Source organism: Falco rusticolus, chromosome 2 (assembly GCF_015220075.1).
Source record: "Falco rusticolus isolate bFalRus1 chromosome 2, bFalRus1.pri, whole genome shotgun sequence".
Taxonomy (NCBI): domain Eukaryota; kingdom Metazoa; phylum Chordata; class Aves; order Falconiformes; family Falconidae; genus Falco; species Falco rusticolus.
The window spans coordinates 82,632,598-82,651,002 of record NC_051188.1 but is presented as its reverse complement, the minus strand read 5'-3'; the positions used below and the strand labels follow the sequence as shown (position 1 = coordinate 82,651,002).

At 41.0% G+C, this 18,405-nt stretch overlaps 1 protein-coding gene across 1 annotated transcript; it reads left to right on the top strand.

Moving 5' to 3' along the window:
- The first annotated feature begins 4,124 nt into the window (after window positions 1–4,124).
- Window positions 4,125–16,853, top strand: ATP6AP2 (ATPase H+ transporting accessory protein 2). Its single transcript, XM_037376898.1, has 9 exons — window positions 4,125–4,302; window positions 6,946–7,076; window positions 9,372–9,500; window positions 11,318–11,413; window positions 11,608–11,745; window positions 12,071–12,124; window positions 13,513–13,662; window positions 14,737–14,853; window positions 15,730–16,853. Exons 1-9 carry the CDS (start codon window positions 4,233–4,235, stop codon window positions 15,922–15,924), a joined length of 1,080 nt encoding a protein of 359 aa, XP_037232795.1. The 5' UTR covers window positions 4,125–4,232; the 3' UTR covers window positions 15,925–16,853.
- Window positions 16,854–18,405: the final 1,552 nt, after the last annotated feature.

The following is an 18,405-nucleotide window of genomic DNA, read 5'->3' as shown; positions in this document are numbered from 1 at the left end:
CATCTCCCAGTCTCCCCATATGTCAGCAGCCCCAAATTAACTGCCGAACAGAGAGTGTCTTTCAAACTTGTCACATGCCCCCACCACACCAGGACAGGGGGTATCCAACAAACCCATACTGTGTTAGGCACATGTTCCATTAGCATGTCAAAGTCAGAAAGCATCACAGGAGCTTCTGTGCATAAATCTTCTGTGAGACTGTAAAGCCTAGGACCAAAAGGGATATTGTTCGCCCCACCGCGCTTCTGAACTTGGTAACACTGAATGGCACCTGGCACTGGGAATCATTCTTTGCCATAGGATACGGCTGGCCTGGTGGCTGCAGCAGCTAGGCGAATATTCTCCAGGTAAAGCACTGTTTTGGAAATGATGGTTGAGACAATTACTTCTGCTAGCAACTACACCTGGTTTAGTAGGGACACAATAAAACCAAATGATAACACAGTAGTCCAGTACAGACAAAGGGCTTTTGACTTAGCCTTTTCCTTGCATTTCCTCTTCTACCATCATCCACAACACTGTTAGCACAGACAAGGCTCTAGGCAAAGGCAGCATCCACACAGCACATGAGCAATTCCTGCTGAGGACATTTTTGCACAGCACACTACTAAAAGAACCAGTGAATACTGGTATTTTGCCTACAGCTGGCACTTTGATTTTGTGACTGCTACTAGCAGTATGTGGCTTTATAAAAATTATTTCTGACCTAATGTGCATGTTGTCTCATTTTTTTACTTGCCCTGAGCAGAAGCTCTGAATGAAATAAGTTTTATTAGAATAATTCTACTGCATGTAGATTTTGTCACAAGTATTGCTTAAAGGATTGCAAAACGCAGCCTCTTCAAAGGACAGCTGGGATCTAAATTAAGCCTAGAGAAAATAGCTAGAACTCTGTCAGCCTGTAAAGTGATGGTATTACTCTCTTATACTGGGCTTCACTGACATACAGATATACCCAGTGGGCACTGAAAACCAGTGTACAGAGTTAGTGAGACTTGACTGTTTCATAATAAAATTTATTGCTTCTACTTACTATTTTCCCAAAGAAGAAACCAAGATGAAAACAGGAAAACACCAGATAGAAGAGAGAATTCTTCACAAACTGTGTTTCTATCATGATTTCAAGAAGAAAAGCAATTCAAGTAGCAGAGAAGGAATACAGGAATATCCAAATGCAGAATTCTGATTTATCTTCTATTTCTAAAATTCATTTATAGTATTGCCAGTACTGAGAGTTCAGAAAAAAAAGGGGAATGTGAACCCTAAAGTCTCAAAGATACAATTCTTGCTGCAAATATGAAAAAATAAGATGACACTGTGGTTCTAGCATGACTTCTAGAGTGACTGTTTTATGGAAAACAGTATCAGCATAATCATAACGAAATTTTAAATGACTGCTAACAGGCATAGATATGAAACACAGAGATAGTAACAAATATAAGAGAAACAACTTATTTAAAACAGTGTTACTCACTTTGCCCCCTTCTTTTACACATCATGTTTGTAAGAAGTCCTTGATTTAGAAGAAGGGACAACCTCTTCCCTCACGTGCTCCTTCCCCTGCTCTGCACTTTCTGCTACATCCCCATCCAAAACACCATCACATCCACCTAATGCTCTCTAGCAGTTTCACAAACACTGCTTTGAGCCACCCTTCTTGCCTTATTTCTACACATTTTTTGGGTGTAGACCCAATCTGAAGGGAGGGGAGGATAAGGGGGAAAATGCAGTTCTACAGCTGCTGCTGTGACAAGGCAATCCAGTGTATATGCATATTTCACGTCCTATGATCACTTATTTCAAACTACAAGCATCTTAGTGCAGGAACTGTATTTTTCCCAGATAGGTTAAACTTTGTGAAACAATGCTAAATTATACACAGTAAACAGCACACTTGCAAAATCAAGCACCCAAGAGCCAGTAAAAGCCAAGAATGAGGTAACCCACATAACCTTAATCCAGAATCCATGGGCATACACATTGTGGTATCATTTCAGCTTACGAGATAGGATACTATTTTTTTAATATCATCTTACCTTGCTCAGTGCACAAACAGGCTGGGCTTATTGAAAAAGCAATCATTCAATGTTTTTGTTCAGTGATCCAGGCCTTGTCTTCTGTATGTTCTTTAATCCTTTTCTGAAGGCAGAAAAAACCAAAATGAAGCAACTATTTTGATCATGCTCTTTGCTACAGTATCCAGGTAATCTCACAAACATCTATTTGCATTTATTTTACAAAAGCTGTTATGCAGTGCTGGTTTTGTGATGCACAATACAAAGTAAAGAATATATGAGTATTAATTTGAAGTGCTTGTAACTTGCCTGGCTGCTGAATTTCAGAGTACTCTACATGTTTGGCATGGTTTTCATATTCAAAGTATAGTTTCCACCTGACAACAGTGGGAGCAGCAGCTCCTCTTCATTTATGCAAATCATCTTACAGACAAGGAATAGACTATTCTTGCCACCTACGAAAAGCTGGGTTTAAATGATTTGCCCATTGTTACACACCATCGTGTGGGAGATGCAGGGATATAACTTTAGCCTTTTAAATACCGTTCAATTGTTGTACACACACTTTCATTTTACTACTTGGCATTCCCCAACTCATTCACTGCTTCTCCTAGACACAGCCCCATTTTCGGTGCAGAAATGTTGCTCAGGCAGATTTTCAAAGTCTTTCTGTAGTTGGCTGGAATTTCTAAATACACAGCAGAACAGCTCTGGTCAGACAGCTGTGTGGCTAGTAATCTCTGTCATGCTTAACACATAAATACAGTCTTATCATGTAGATGTGACACAGTTGCCATGTTCCAGCAAAGCAGACAAAATACTTCCTGGCACTGCTGGATTTCCTGTGAATTTACACACGTTGCTTTCTGAGGAATGCAGGACAGAAATAAGACAGTTTTACTTACAGGATGCTCTCCACAATGAAATGGAGGTCTTCACCTCATATGCTACACGGCAATTCACCCTAAAAGCCCAGTTTTCTCTGCCTTAACTTACAGATAGTCTCATCAAGATCCCCAAGCCTAGAAATGTACAAAGATGCCAAGAAACACTCACAACTTGATTGTTCATGTTGCAGGAACACTACACATACAATGAACAGCACGCGCCCAGCTGCCTGTTTCTATTACAATCAAGAACAGCTGAGGTGAGATGAGCATGGATACATTACTGTAACCATTCCCAACCACCACCCTTCAGGGAAGCAGCCAGGGATTTCCCAGACAAACACTCCATCTCTATCCCTCTCCTTCCCCAGCTCAATAACCCTCCCCAGCTTGATGGATCCCATAAATGTCCAAACCACAAACTACGCCAAGGTGCCCACCTCAGATTCAGCTCCCTTTGCTTGCCTGTCAGAGGTGGCGCGCTGAGGCAGGTATCAGGCATAAACACAAACTCAAAAATTATTTATTATTTCAAACTCCATTGAAGAAATAAAAAAGAAAACAAAAAACAGTCCCCCCCCTCCCCTCTGAAACAAGTTCCCTCACTAGGCGGACCAGCTCACTCTTAATATGTATTCTTGCCCTCCCCTCTGCCCCTCCCAAGGTACACCAGATGCACTGCCAGAGGGGCGCAGGGGAAGGGACGCCACGGCCGCACAGCCAGAGATGCCCGCGCTACACAGGTGCGAGGACGGAGGAGCAGGCGGCCTTGCTTTCTGAATGGTGCATTTAACTGCCAATCAGAGCGCTTTCCCGCCCCCCGCGCCGAGGCTGCCCGATCCAACCTCGTCTCCGTCTAACGCCATCCCGGTGATGCTGATGAGTGGTGGGAGGGGCAAGGCCCCGATCCCGTGCACTCCGATTGGTCCAATCAGCCGTCAACTCACTCCGGCGAGGCGCCGCCTCCTCACCGCTCCCCTCTGAATTTACGGTGCAGAGAGGAAAATGGTGCAGAGATCTCTCACGATCTGATTGGCCAAGTGGAAACGCCACTCAATTTAAGACTCCGCCCCCTGGCGGGACCGCATCTCAGCTGACCGGTCAGCCCCGTGACAGGGTAGGGGTGTGCTTCCCTGGCGAATGGTCAGTTCCGTCAGTCACTCCTGCAGAGTCCCGCCTAACCGCCCTGAATCTCACCTGCAGATTGGCTGTGGCGGGTGTCCGTCAGCGCTCCCTAGTGGGAGGTGCGCTCGGGGTTCTCTGTCCGACGGTGCGGCCCAGCGACTTCCCGGCGGCGTCTTGCAGCGCGGCGGCCGGCACGGCGGCGGACATGGGGCGGCGCGGCAGGGGTCCCTGGGCCCTGGAGGTGGCGGTGCTGGTGACATCGGCCTGTCTCGCCGGTGAGCGAGCGGGGTCGAGCCGGCGTGGGGGAGCGCCGGCCTGGTCAGCTACCGCGGGGGGCTGCGTCGCCGCTGCGGGGGAAGGGACGACCGCGCGCCTCAGCCAGCTCGGGCCGCGGCGGGGGGAAGGGGGCGCGCGAGCGACTGGGGAGGGGGGAGTGAGCGCGCGAGCCGGGGGGTGCGGGAGGAGGGAGGGGCGGGGCCCCAAGCGGGCGCGGGGGCGCTTGGGGCGGCCTGGGCGGGAAGGCCCCGCAGGCCCCGCACGGCGCCAGGGCTTCACCAGCCCGTGGGCAGCGTTGGGGGCGGGCGGCCGGGCGGGCGTGTGTGTGTGTGTGCCGGTCGGCCTGGCAGCCTCGGGACCGAGGGGTGGGAGTGGGGGGCTGGCCTCTTGCTGCAGTTCCCTGCCCCCCCAGCTCCCCCCCCCCAGCTCCCCCTGGCGCTTCCCCCTCTAGCAAAGGCAGCGCGGAGCATTTTGCGGGTACACGCCGTTTTGCATGTACGAATTCTGGCGTTTTGCGGAGCTGCTGTTGTGGTGGCTGGAGGGTTTCTGTTACTCCTCGTCAGTCAGGCATGTCATCTGCACTGAAGGCTTCCAGGCGCTGTACATAGTTTTCACTCGGTATACCATAGTTCTTGAGTCCAGCTTCACAAAGGCTTTTGAGAGCTGGAGTTCTCCTGAGGTGCAGCTTTGGCAAGGTGCAAGTTTGGTTAAGTATTCTGTAGGTGGGTGCATAACCATATGTAGTATTAATTGCATCTCAGAATTTACTCACTAGACTTCAGTGCTCATGTGGCCTAGTGAGGTGCTGTGGTCAAGCAGTTACAGTGTGTCTGAGGAAGAGGCTTGTGTTCCCAAGTTCTGATTCAGGTTTAATCATTGAGGTCTTGATCAAGTCTGGCTAGGCAAATTTGACTGAAAAGGGTAATGCTCTAATTTTATCCACCTAAGCGATCTTAAGTAAGCCAACTTGTCTGACATAACGTGTGACTGTCTTACACCCTTGTAGAGAGAGACCTGTGAAGGCCTACATGCTGAGCAAAAATACTTGTACCAGTTCTGTAAATTCCCTCGTAAACAAATTGGTCTGGAAACATTTCTGACCTTCAGAATGTGGGTTGATACACCACTAAACCTGATAGCAGGCCATCCAATGAACACATACCTATTTAAAACAAAAAATGCTTGAATCTACTCCATATACACCTACTGGTTTGGCCTGTTTCCTTCCTTTTTGCCACCTTTCCCTGACCTGTGTCACAGTGCTTTATTCCTTTAGTATGTTTATCATAACGTAGCTCAGATTTACTGTCAACGTTTATATGAGCTATCATGATCCAGGCTTTAAAACAGCATCTTCAAGGTCACATTGGTTAATGTTAGGGGAAATGATAACTGCACAACACATCAGTTTACTATTTTTGTAAATGGCCTTCGTGTTTGCAGATGCCCTGGAAAACTATTGTATATAGCTGCTTGGATTGGTAACTAATTTTCAGTGATCATATGAGTAAATACTTCTATTTTCTTTCGACGGTTATCTTTATTCATGCCATTTTGAAGTATGCAGTCGGACTAATTGTATGATTAGAACTTCAGGTTAGATGGCCTGCAGATATTTATTGCTCTCATACGTTATTTTCTTGAATCTTGTGTTAGATTAGTTTTCTGTTAGAAACCTACAGAGATTGCTCATTGGGGGAATACACCTGAAATTTTGTGTTGTGCATGTTGCTGCCTCTATGCACCAAATATGTTTTAAAATTTATTTAGATAAATGTGTACACGGTATTGCAGTTACGCTTAAGTGACTTCAAAATAGGAAGCTAGGTTGAAATAAGCCCATCTCTTATATTTATGAAGTCCTTTCTGACTTTATTACACAGTTAATTACTGTCATCATAATACAGTTTAGAAATAGGCTTTTAGTCAACTTTGCTATTCAGGGTAATAGGGAAGAGAGTGAAGGGGGATCTCAAATAAGTGAAAACCCCACATGAGGTGTATTGCAGATTGTGGCTTCACACAATCAGCTTAGGTCCAGTACGGCATCCAAGGAAGAAAAACATCTCACAACGTCATTTGATTGAGAAGGCAGAGCAGAGAGCGCTGGAACTGTTCTGCAGGAGCCAGGCTGTCGGTGCCGGCTTAAACAGAGCACTGCCAGGAACAAACTCTGCGGATCCTCCTGGCGCTGGGTTCAGTGGCTCAGGCTGTTGTCTGCATGAAAAGAGGTGCTATGCCAAGCACTCCTGGAAGCAAACAGAGCTGTGTTGCTGCATAGCTGCTTTTGAGCTAACAGGATTTTTGGAGTCTGCCTGGCTCTGCTGAGAGTTAGCTTTTCCAGAGTTCAACTCTTAACACCACTCACAACCTGCTAGTGAGTATGAGAAATGTACTGTGCTGTTGCTTGAATAATTGTCTGGCTTCTGTTAATGTGGATTTGTCTGCCCTTAGTTATTGCTGTATAGAAGTGTTATTTTGTATTCCAGAGCATTAAAATGATTAGTTCTTAGTAGTTATGTTACATAAACTGATAGGCATGAGAAGGAGGAAGAAGGACTATAAGCTCTAATGTGCTGTTTTCCTATTATATAAGGGAAAGACTGCAAGAACTCTGACAGCTTTTTATGTTTGTTTTTTAGGTGTATGCGGTGATGAATTTAGTATCTTACGATCACCTCAGTCAGTTGTTTTTCGAGATGGAAGTTGGCCCATTCCTGGCGAGCGGATCCCAGATGTAGCTGCGTTATCCATGGGCTTTTCTGTTGAAGATGTATGTTTCAGGTCTTGATTTTGAAACACCTCTGAAACTACAGACCTGCTCACTTAACATGCAAATCTTTCTGTCATGTGCTGGAATATATAAAATACCATCCTGTTTGTTTTGAGGAATTCATGACTGACTTGTCAGAGTGTGGTTTCCAGGCATAGAGCTGTATTGGTCATGTGAGCAGCAAAAGGCTGGGCTAGCTGGCTCATTTGAATCATCAGCTATAGAAGGAAGCAAGCAAGCCTGTGGAGTCTTTACAGTGCTGTTCTTAAGTTCCTCTGAGACCCAACTACATGCTATCCCCCCCATCCGTGGTCACGTACTGAGAATCTCTGGAAACCAGTGTCATTTCTTGCCTATGAGCTATCCATAGAGCTCTGTTCTTGAGTACTCTGAAGATTGCAAGAAATGGCTTGGCTAAGCAGGCATTTTGTCAGGTCAGCAAGCTTGCCTGCTGAGCATAGTTAATAAGAATGAGTAGACTGGATACTTAGGAAGTAATCCAAAGACTTGAAAACCTGATTTGTGGTAGTGTTTTCCCAAATTAGGGTTTTGAATATCGCTTTAGAGATGTTTAAAGTGGGGCACATGAGTAGGAGCCCTTGGATTGATTCCATCTTACCTACTTACTTTTCTGCTGGGCTTCAGCAGGGATGAGTGGCTGTTGAAGCAGTATGTGAAAGCATAATAGCCAGACATCTCTAGCAGCGTCTGAGTGCAGCCAGATACTCAAAGCTACATGCTGGGATGTTCTCACAGTGCTAGTGAGGGAGGCCGGTTCCCATTTCTCCCATACTGCAGTAGGGAAGAGGTCTGATAAATCTGGTTTGAATGCAGGTCTGTTTAGCCTGTGTTTTGGAATTTGTCTGAAAATATCTTGCTGTCAATTAATTACGCTTTTTTGTCATTAAACTAGTAACAAACTCTTATGAGTAGTATTCCTAAGAAGTATATGTTGATTATTTATCAAGAAAAAGCAATACATGAGGTGGTATTGTGTGCATTGCATGTGAAGACACCCAGCAAAACAGTGGGGTTTGGCCCATTTTGAACACTGGACTTTTGGCGTACTGGTCATCCAGAGGTGTGACATGGTTATCATGAAAAAAAAGTGTTTCAGTACTTGCTCTGTGCCTTTGCCAGTTTGGAATTCATTTGCTGTGATGGGTCCATAGCATCCTTCAGAAATAGCTCTTATTTCAAATCCTAGAAGCAGGCAGGGAAGGAAGTGTTTAGATTACTCAGTTAAGCCCCGACACTGGAAGTTTTCTGCAGTAAGGCAGAGATCACCATATGGGTAGCTTCCAACCCTGGTTTGGAGAATACTGCAGGGCTCAAACATTCGTTTTGCTGTTTACATCAAGGCTGTAGTCTAGGAACATAAACTGACAGTGCAGTAGGTGCACTATAGAGAATTTGGCATTCTTGCTGCATTACATTGGGGATTATCAACCTCAATATTCCTCTCTTAATAAGGCAAGATAAAACTGAACCCCTTTTTTGTCCCTGATGATGCTTTACAAGGTTTTTCTTTTGTTTCTTTGAGGTGAGACAGAGTATAATGTCAATGGCATTTAATTCTAAAATCCAAATAAATCTGTTCCATAAAAGTTAAACAAGCAGTTATGTCTTTTACACAAATGGAGAAATCTGTTTGAATTAATTCCAAATAGATGGATTTGTATGTTATTCCCGAATAAACCTTCACTGTGCTCTTACTGATACATAACTGTAGGAAGCTACTAAGGAATCTTTTTACGTTTTGAAGTTTTAGATTAGTAGGCTGTTAGTATGATTGACACTCCCACCCACCCCACTGACCCCCAGTTTCTTTCTGGTACTGAAAATACCAAGATGTTAGTGTTTTAGTGTGCCTAAACCTGTTTCTATGGTGTTTTGGGAAGGACTTTGGTTTTGTTTGGGTTTTTTTGTTGGGTCGTTTGTTTTATTAAATTCAGCCTACAATTTAAATTCAGCCTTATTAAATACAAACTGTGATGTTACTAATTTAATTATGGGAAATAACTCTTGATACATACAATACGTATAATGCTTTCTCAGCGTAACTTTGTTAGAAAGTTACTGGCAGCTTTTAAACTAACAGTTTCTTCATGGTTAACTTGAGACAGTATTATTCAAGGTGAAAGCATTCTAGTATTAAGTTACTTCCCCATGAAATTTCCAGTAGGCTGTCCTGGAGATATCAACAACATAGGAAGTTACTTTGCTGTAACAGCAGGGGAGGACTCCTCTCTTTCTTCCTGTGAAATATAAGGTATTTTTACTGTTTTGTAATAGGACCTTCCCTGGCCTGGGCTTGCAGTGGGTGATCTGTTTCACAGACCACGAGCTACTGTGCTGGTAACAGTGAAGGGAGTAGACAAGCTGGTGTTGCCCGTGAAAGGGATTTCTTACCCTATTGAGAATGTGAGTATCCACATTTGGAATTATCGCGTGATTTCTGTGAGTCTTGTGATCTAATGAGAAGTACGTGACTCCCTATTGTAGTCCTTGACGTTTATTTATTCTTACTTCACTTGAAGTTCACGTGTCCCCTTGAATGATAAAATCAGGCTGTATGGATAAATAATTCAGTCAGACTCCTGTACAAGGTGAGAGGCCTTTAAGATCACCCAAGGCCTCCTGTGTTGAATTCAGTAACTTGTTTGACTGCAGCATGTTCTCCTTGAAAGGCATCTAGTTTTAATATATTTGTACCAAAAGGCAGAAAATCCACTGCTTTCCATGTTAACTTACTGATTCATAGGCAGAATTACTAACTTTTTTCGCTTAGGCTGAGTATGTGTGATAGCATTTTGTGTGGTGTTGATTCTTTGACATACTGTATCACCCTCTAAGCTGTCTTTTGAGTTTTCCTCAAGTACTTGACTGTGAAATATAGCACTTGGAGACACCATTTGATTATACTGTATCAAAAAAGAAAACAAACAACATTATGTTTACTTATCACTGTCTGTCTTTGCTGAGACTTTTCTTACACTTGTCACAGTGTCACAGAACCATTTAGGTTGGAAGGGACTTCTTGAACTCATCTAGTCCAAAACCCTGATCAGGCGGGGTCTGCTAAAGCAAGCTGCCCAGGACCGTGTTGCGTTGGGTTTTGAGTATCTCCACAGATGGAGATGAAAATATCAGTGTCTAACTGGAATGTTATGTGGCTTTACGTTGAATTTAGGTCAAATTGTGGTTAACACAGATCTGCTTTCACATTAGCTTTTGAGCACAGTTCAGTAGTTCAGGCACAGTTACATGTTGGCATTGCTGAAATGGTTTCTAGACCAAAACTGATTTAGAATTGTCTGCACCTGACCATGTAGGCATTGCTAACTTGTGGAAGCCTTAAATATACTTGAAGTCTTCAGTCATATTTGCACTTGTAACTTTGATAAGGTTCTGATATGTACATAATGCGTATTTTCTTTATTTCCCATTGATAGGAATTATTATTCTTAAGCTTTAATTGTTTCAGTTAACCAGTGCCATGGCTTCAGATGAGCTGCCCCAGATGTATGCTGGCAAAGTACTGGTTCTCTGATACTCAAGAATGAGTTTCAAATGATCATCACTGAGTCCATGTTCAGGGCCACTGGGTACAAATTGACCTAGCTTACAGACTTACTAAAATTTATTAGCAAGGATGTTTTTTATGCTTTTTAACTAGAATTTTTAACAGAATGTGCCATTCTGATGCTTTTTACATGAAACCCAGAAGTAAGTGTTTAGAAAAACTTAACAATGTAATTAGCTTGCTGGTAACGGCACTATACTGTGGTAGGTTTTCTTATTGTTGGTAATTTTTTATATGGCTCTTCTCTTCGGTGTTTCAGCAGTTAGCCTTTCTACTGGTATATTTTCATTCATCAGTTTTCTGGGGTTCATAACTTTCCATTTGCACTAAGGTTGGTTTCCCCTTTTGTATTGCTTCTATATTTGTTGACAAATAAGGCTATACTCTTAGCAGAAGCCTCTTAATTACACAGTCATGGTCCCTTGGAGTTCTCATTTTTGTGTCTGCCATATATACAAATAAATAGTCTGTAGCAGTTCGTGGGGGTTTTTTTGCACATTGATTCCTATTACTTGTCATTATTACTTTGGCAATATTCATACTCTTTGCTCAAAAAGAGCCCGTTATTCCAGACTTCTGTAGGTAACCAAATTATCTCCTTTTATATCATTAGGCCCCATTTTACTCAAAAATCTAACTACACTTTGTCTTCCAGGCTGTTCCGTTCAGTCTTGACAGTGTTGCAAATGCTATTCATACCTTGTTCTCTGAGGAAACTCCTGTGGTCTTGCAGCTGGCCCCCAGTGAGGAAGTGAGTATTGCTTCACTTCTAATTCTGGATGTTCTAAATAGTAAACCTCTTTCCACTTGTGTGGCTGGAGGAAAACCAATGGATTATATGAAATATTTTGTGGTGGAGAGAGATTGCAAGTATGATTATTAATGTGTCACTGGAAAAACTAAAAACTAACCCCTGTTGTTATTAAATAATGGCTGTTCCTGCAGAGAGTGTACATGGTGGGCAAGGCAAACTCCGTATTTGAAGATCTTTCTGTTACACTGCGCCAACTGCGAAACCGTTTATTCCAGGACAACTCTATTCTCAGCTCCCTTCCTCTTAACTCCCTCAGTAGAAACAATGAGGTAAAAAAAAACTTTAATCAGTGGGAACTTTAATATTAGGGTTTTTTTCTAATATTCTTAGTTAGCTTGTGCTTTTACTTTCTTTTTTTTCTTCTTTTTCGCCTTGCTTTGCCTAGGAGAGCTCTATTTTTTCCAGTAGAACTCTAGGAACTAAGTTTTAAGGTTTTTGTAAGTAACTTTATTGAAAGAGTAATTTCCTTCCAGCATGTTCTGATGCTGTAACAGACACAACCTGTTGTAAAATACTGAGACTTACAACAAAATAAGACTCCCTAACTTTGGTTTCATCAGAGGAAATTCCTTTTCCTTCTGCCTCTTTCCCCAGGTTGACTTGCTTTTCCTGTCAGAACTACAAGTCCTACATGATATCGCAAGCCTGGTAAGGTTTTTTGAAATACTTTCCCCATCTTGTATCACAAACTTCAGACATCTCCTTTGAAGGTAGAGAAGCCGTAGCCAGGCTATTTGACAACCAGTGATATATATTCAAATGTGTCATCAATTGGTTGCATCAGTTACAAATAGCTTGAGAATGCATTATTTAATCAGCCCTGTCACTGGTGGAAGAAAATGAGAATCTTATTCATTTGTGGTTTCTTTTGCATTGCATTTGGTGAGAACAAGGAATTCTGAGCTGCTGTTTCTCCATACCCAATGATACAGGAAGTGCTCAATGAAGAGTTTGCCAGGGCTTTCCTTGTTTTCTTACTGGAGAGGGATAATGGTAGTTGAGAACATGTTCTTTCCCTGTCCACCATTTTACTTCAAAATATCACTGTAACACTGTATCTGAGAAGACGGGAGTGACTTTTGTAGTGTGAATAGTGCTGGTGATAGAAATTCTTTTAATTCTTATGATCTTTTTACTAAGAAACTACTGTCTTGTTGCTGTCATTCGGGGTTTGTTCTGGTTTTTGGTTTTGGTGTTTTTGGGGGTGGGGGGATGTTCTTTTTTTGTGTCTTTTAACCTGCAGCCCTCAGCTACTCAGAGTTGAAAGAGTGAGTCATGAAAAACTCGGAAGCTCACATTAGGTGAAGGGCCAGTGGAGAGAAATGGGGCTTTTGACAAATTGAGGTAGAACAACTTGTTTTTGTCTTGCGGACTAGAAATGCTGTAGTTAAAGTAGACAGGAAGATAGAAACAGATCAAACTCCTTGCTTTCAGAGAGTATTCTTTTATGCAGGCAAATATCATTGCTGCAGCTTCATACCTGTAGAAGTGCAAGAATATCACTGCTCTTGTTTTAGATAATTTGGATTATATTGGTTGGATTTAATGACAATGGAATGATACCCCTTAAGTAAAATTTTGTGCATGAGTAACAGCAAGGTAGAAATTGCAACCTACTCAGTTTTGCAAGGGCCAGCTTCAGTGGAGGGAATAGTATCCAAGTACTGTAGTTCCGTGGGTGGTTTTTTTCCCTCTAAGCTTTATTTTTACGGCAATTATAGAACAAGGATTCTGATGTGAATAAGTATAATGCTTCTTTATAGTAGAGCTCTGTATTACATGTATATAACCTTGGGTTAGGAATAGATGCTACATGATGAGCATCTGCTTTCTTCTGTAGAATAAGAAAAGAAACAATTGTGGACATCTTCTAGTTAAGAGTTAAGTTGGCAAGAAATTCCACTTCCTAATCAATATGGAATATGACTGTGGAAAGCGAGGCTGGATTAGTCCCAGCAAACCGATTTTGTGAAATGTGTTTTTAAAATAACCTTTGTATGAATTAATTTCTTTCTGCCATCAATCGTGTGACATAGCTATCTCGACACAAGCACTTAGCCAAAGATCACTCTCCAGACCTGTATTCTCTGGAACTGGCTGGTTTGGAAGAGGTTGGAAAACGATATGGGGAAGACTCTCAGCAGTTCAAGGATGCTTCTCAAATTCTTGTAGACTCTTTGCAAAAGGTATACTTTCTACCTAATGAACAAAACTCACAGAACTACTAAGGAAATAATATTTTGTGTTACCTACAAGGGAGTTAGTTTATTGACTGTCTTCTGCTTTGAATTGCCACTTCATTAATGATAGCTTGCCTGATGCTTGTTTTTTGTTATTTGAGGGTTTTTTAATGCAGTTGTTTAGTTATAAAATGGAATATTTCAATTTGTCACTCTGGAAAGTGTTGACATGGTTCTACCATGTGTTGAATATTTTGTGTAACGAGCAGGAATACATTGAAACCATATATCAACATGACCTGATGTGTGTTTTTCCTAAATAAGTACCTTGCATTTAAAACCCACCACTATGTCTCAGAAAAACTGGCTCTCAGAAATGTGGAAGTATCTTTATCCCAGGGTACAGTGGTTAGTTTCCCCTTGCCCACAAAGCCATATAAATTAAATTTCCAAGCCTCTAAATTAACTGCTGTTCATCTGCCAGTGTGTTCAAGAAAATAATTCTTCAGCAGGTCTTATGTAATCTTTAGATAAAAATATTAGGAAGTCACTTCTGAGAATTTCAAAAACATGATGGAAAAGTGTAAAAGCATGAATTTGCTAAGTCAAATAACTGCTTTCTTTAAACATTGTTCTTCGGCCTCTTTGCAGTTAAGCAAATATATTTTAAATACTAGACATATTAGTCCTTGGACCAGATTAAAATATTCAAGTTCATAATTTCCCAGTGGAAGATTGAGAACCTAAATATTTTGTTGAAACTGTCAGTCATACAATTGGGAAACTGTACAGTGATGGGCTTTTTGTAAAAGGGATGAAAGGATGAGTTTCAGCCCAGAAGGCAGTCATAAGCTACAGTCTGCTGAACAGTGGTTGAGGGGCTTTAAAGAAGTTTTGTAAACCACATGAAAGTTGGCAGTTTCTTAGTGGAATTCTAAATTAGTATAGATTTTTACAACTTTTCATAATTATTCCTGAAGCTGACATCTTATGGTTTAGTACATCTTGCTAACAAAAACTACTTAATTCCTGGCTACAGTGTAAGTTTTAAATTAAATCAAATCACTTTTGCTTTTCTAGTTTGCAGATGAGATGTTTAATCTGTATAGCGGAAATGCAGTAGTAGAAGTAGTAGCTGTAAAGGCATTTAATTCTCCCCTCACAAGGAAGACTCGCTCCATTCTTCAGTCTTCACAGGTAGTAGATGCACATTTTTCTATATCTCATTTATTAAAAGTGATCCAAACTGCATCAATTCTTCACTTCAACATAACTTTTTTTTTTAATAACTAGGACACTGACTATGATTTAGGCATGAGTGTGAAGAGATCAGCTTACCTGTCTTGATCTTGACTTAATCATATAGTAATTTAGGTTGAAGAGGGCCTCTGCGGGTCATCTACTGTAACCTACTGCTCAAAGCAGGATTAATTCACGAGTTAGATCAGGCTGCTCAGGTCCTTGTCCAGCCAAGTTCTTGAAAGCCTGTGGTGGAAGTCCCACAGCCTCTCTGGACAGCTTGTTCCAAAGTCTTAACCACTTTTACTGTGAAAACTTTTTCCCTTATGTCTTGTTAGAATTTGCATTACTGTTGTTTTCTCCCCAGTATAGTAGTGCACGTGAGTCCTGCTTCCCAAGTGGGGAAAGGATTGCTTTCCTTGCCTTGCTGCCTACATTCCAGATGCAGTCCAGGATGCAGGTGCCCTGCGTCATTGCAGGGGCACACTGCTGTCTCCTGTTCGCCTTGTGCACCAGGACCTCTGGGTCCTTCTCTGCAGAGCTGCTGCCCAGCTGGTCAGTTCCCCAGACTGTGCTGTCATGTGGAGTTATTCTGTCCTGGGTGCAGGGCTTTATATTTGTCCTAACTGAATTTCATGAGGCTCCTGTAAGCCCATGCGTTTGGATTCCGTTAATGTCAGTCACATAATCACTTTTGCATTTTGTGCCCTAGTATCAGAATTGTCTAGACAAAAACACATCTCCTCTATTCAGATTGCTTAGATTTTCAATGTAGTCAGAATGTGTTTTGTATGCAAGCTACCTTTAAAATAATGCACATTTTCTTTATTACAGAGTGAAACAGAAAATCCATATAACCTCGCCTATCCATATAACTACAACTACGCTGTAATCTTCAACATTATTCTGTGGATGATGATAGGTCTTGCTTTAGCTGTGATAGTTATCTCCTACAACCTCTGGAACATGGATCCTGGATATGACAGCATTATTTATAGGATGACAAATCAGAAGATAAGAATGGATTGAACTGCACTGCATTTCAACACAAGGAATGATGAAGAGTAAGGTCTCCTTTAAACTGTATGGAAAACAAATATTCTGACATGGTTAATTGTGGAATTTTTTAAAGGTGTATTTATTTCTAAGTATTTTTTTTCCCCTCTCAAGCCTATTTTAAATGTTAGTGGTAGCACCAGATGGGATTTAGAAATTGAAATCTGCTTGTTTAAAAAAAAAACAAAAAAACAAAAAAACAACAAAAAACACCACCAAACAGAAAAACCTAAAAATCCCCAAAGTAATTGTTATGAAAGTAACATCATTCCATTTTTCTATTATGTAACATGAGTTTTTGAAATACCCTGTACTGCCTGTGACTGTGTGCAAAACAGATAATTTGAAATTATAATAGCAACATGTTGTTTGAAACTTTTACACTGGAAGATTAGAAATTATAGCTAAATTGTTGTGTTGCATATTATGAACCATTTGTAGATGTTTGATGTAAATATAATGGCTATATGTAACTTCAGAGAGGATAGTAATTATTCTTTAGTAAAATACTAAATATAGAAATATTTCTACAAGACCACAATTCTAGTGGCACAAATGGCATTTTGATCTCGTGTTGATGGCTCAGATGTGAGCTGTAGACAGAAGGATCCTTCGCCTAGAACATCAGTGATTTGAAGGTAAATGACACTAGTGTGGCTGGTCTATACAGTGGAGAGTCTATAAATATTGAAATAGCACCAGTCTGATCATAGTTTAATGTCACATACAGTTGGAAGTTCCTATTATGATGCTTCATATTCCTTCCATTTGTGTTTTTTGTTATTATTTAAAAAAAATTCTTTTTGATTATAAGAGTGGACCAACACTTGATTTAAATATACCTGGATTATAGTCCTGCTTCAACCATTCAATAAAACAAAGAACAGTTGTTCTTGAATGCATTTCTTCTTTGTGGCTTCATAGGTGTGTATACTTCTGTTTAGTATCTGCTTAGCTGAATAGAGTAGGTGCTGGCAGCCTCCCGCATGTGACAGCGGGCCTAAGTCTGTAACAGCTTAGTTTTTACTGTCTTTCAAAAGCAAAGGGTGGAAGATCACCTTGTATGGATTAATTTTCCTAAACCAAGTAGTGACTTTAGGAAAACAAGCAGTTAATCTCTGGCTTGAATCTTTTTTAGAACTACCTACTTTTTAGAAACTCATTTGCTCTTGTGGTAAAAGGAATTCTTCCAGACTACAACAACATGAATGGAAACTTTTTATTTCATCATCTTGTCCTCCAATGTGCTTACCTTTGAGGTATTTGTTCCAGTTCCAGAAAAGATCTGCTCGTTGAATTGGTCTTGTTTACTGGGAATGTCTGATTTGGAGGTGTTGAAGTTGTTCGTGTCTTGGAGATCCTGAATGGCGCTTCATGTGGAATTGAGTAATGTGCTGCAGCTTTGCCCAAGTCCAGGAAAACCAGTTTATATATGTTATAATAATTTGAAATTACTTTTAATGGCACTTAAAATTAATCTGGCTGATTAAGACCAATAGTGATTTAAGATCAATAGATAGAAAGGAAGAGTTGCACTGCCGGTTTCTCTGACAAGAATGTGTAGTCTAATTATTGAACATTCTGTAACAGACTTGCAGATTTGTAATAAGAATCAAATCCATCCAATGAAGCTGTACAATTTTATTATAAAAACAATCAAAATACTGCTCTATCATCCCATTTGATAGGCATGAAACCTAATGTTCTAAGCAAACTGTTACAAGATGGTCTTTTAAAGACATTTAAATGTCTTTGTCTGTTTTGAGATCAATTAATATGGAAGACAATACCACAGAACTTCAGCAGGAAGCATGGTCTAGGGTAAGAAAGGGGGTAGTATATGTTAACAGTAGAATCTTGCCAAATAAACTATACCCTAAAATAAATTAGGTATGTGGCAGGAGGAAGAATGACCACTGTCAGAGTGCAGGGACTAGTTTGCAGTGAAAGGTTAACAAAAAGGTAAGGTAAAGGTAAATGCTCTGGAAATATTTAGAAGCTTGCATTGTTTTCAGCTGTCTTTGACACAAAGCAGTTGAAATACAGTAAGCTGCTTTATGGGATTCTGCTTGTCCTAAACTATGCTAAGAGGTTTAAAATGTTAAAGTACTTTTTCAAAAACAATGCCTCAGTACGTTTCCTGATATTTCAAATCACTCCTTGAAATTTCTAATTACCAACTTACAGTTGTTAAGTCTTTTTATATTAATTCCCGTATTTCTTAAGGAGATGCTTAAGCTCCAATTTCTGAGACTTGTTGCATGAACTTTCTGGTCAGTTGCAACATCTTTGCTACATCCTACATCGATCAGAAACTGTGCTAAAGTGACCCTGTGTACAATCAGAAATGAGCAGCTCAGCTCTCCCACAAGAGTAAAGCTGTTGTAATTCATTTGAAGTAAATGGGAAGCACGATTGTGATAGACTTTTCCTGAAGACTCTCTTAACGGAAGA

What these genes read in the sequence shown, in the direction of transcription:
- ATP6AP2 (XM_037376898.1), top strand. Translation starts at nt 4,233, where the DNA reads ATGGGGCGGCGCGGCAGGGGTCCCTGGGCCCTGGAGGTGGCGGTGCTG. An exon ending in TTTCTTACCCTATTGAGAAT is followed by an intron (nt 9,501 to 11,317) that starts GTGAGTATCCAC and finishes TTTGTCTTCCAG; the next exon opens with GCTGTTCCGTTCAGTCTTGA. An exon ending in AGCTGGCCCCCAGTGAGGAA is followed by an intron (nt 11,414 to 11,607) that starts GTGAGTATTGCT and finishes CTGTTCCTGCAG; the next exon opens with AGAGTGTACATGGTGGGCAA.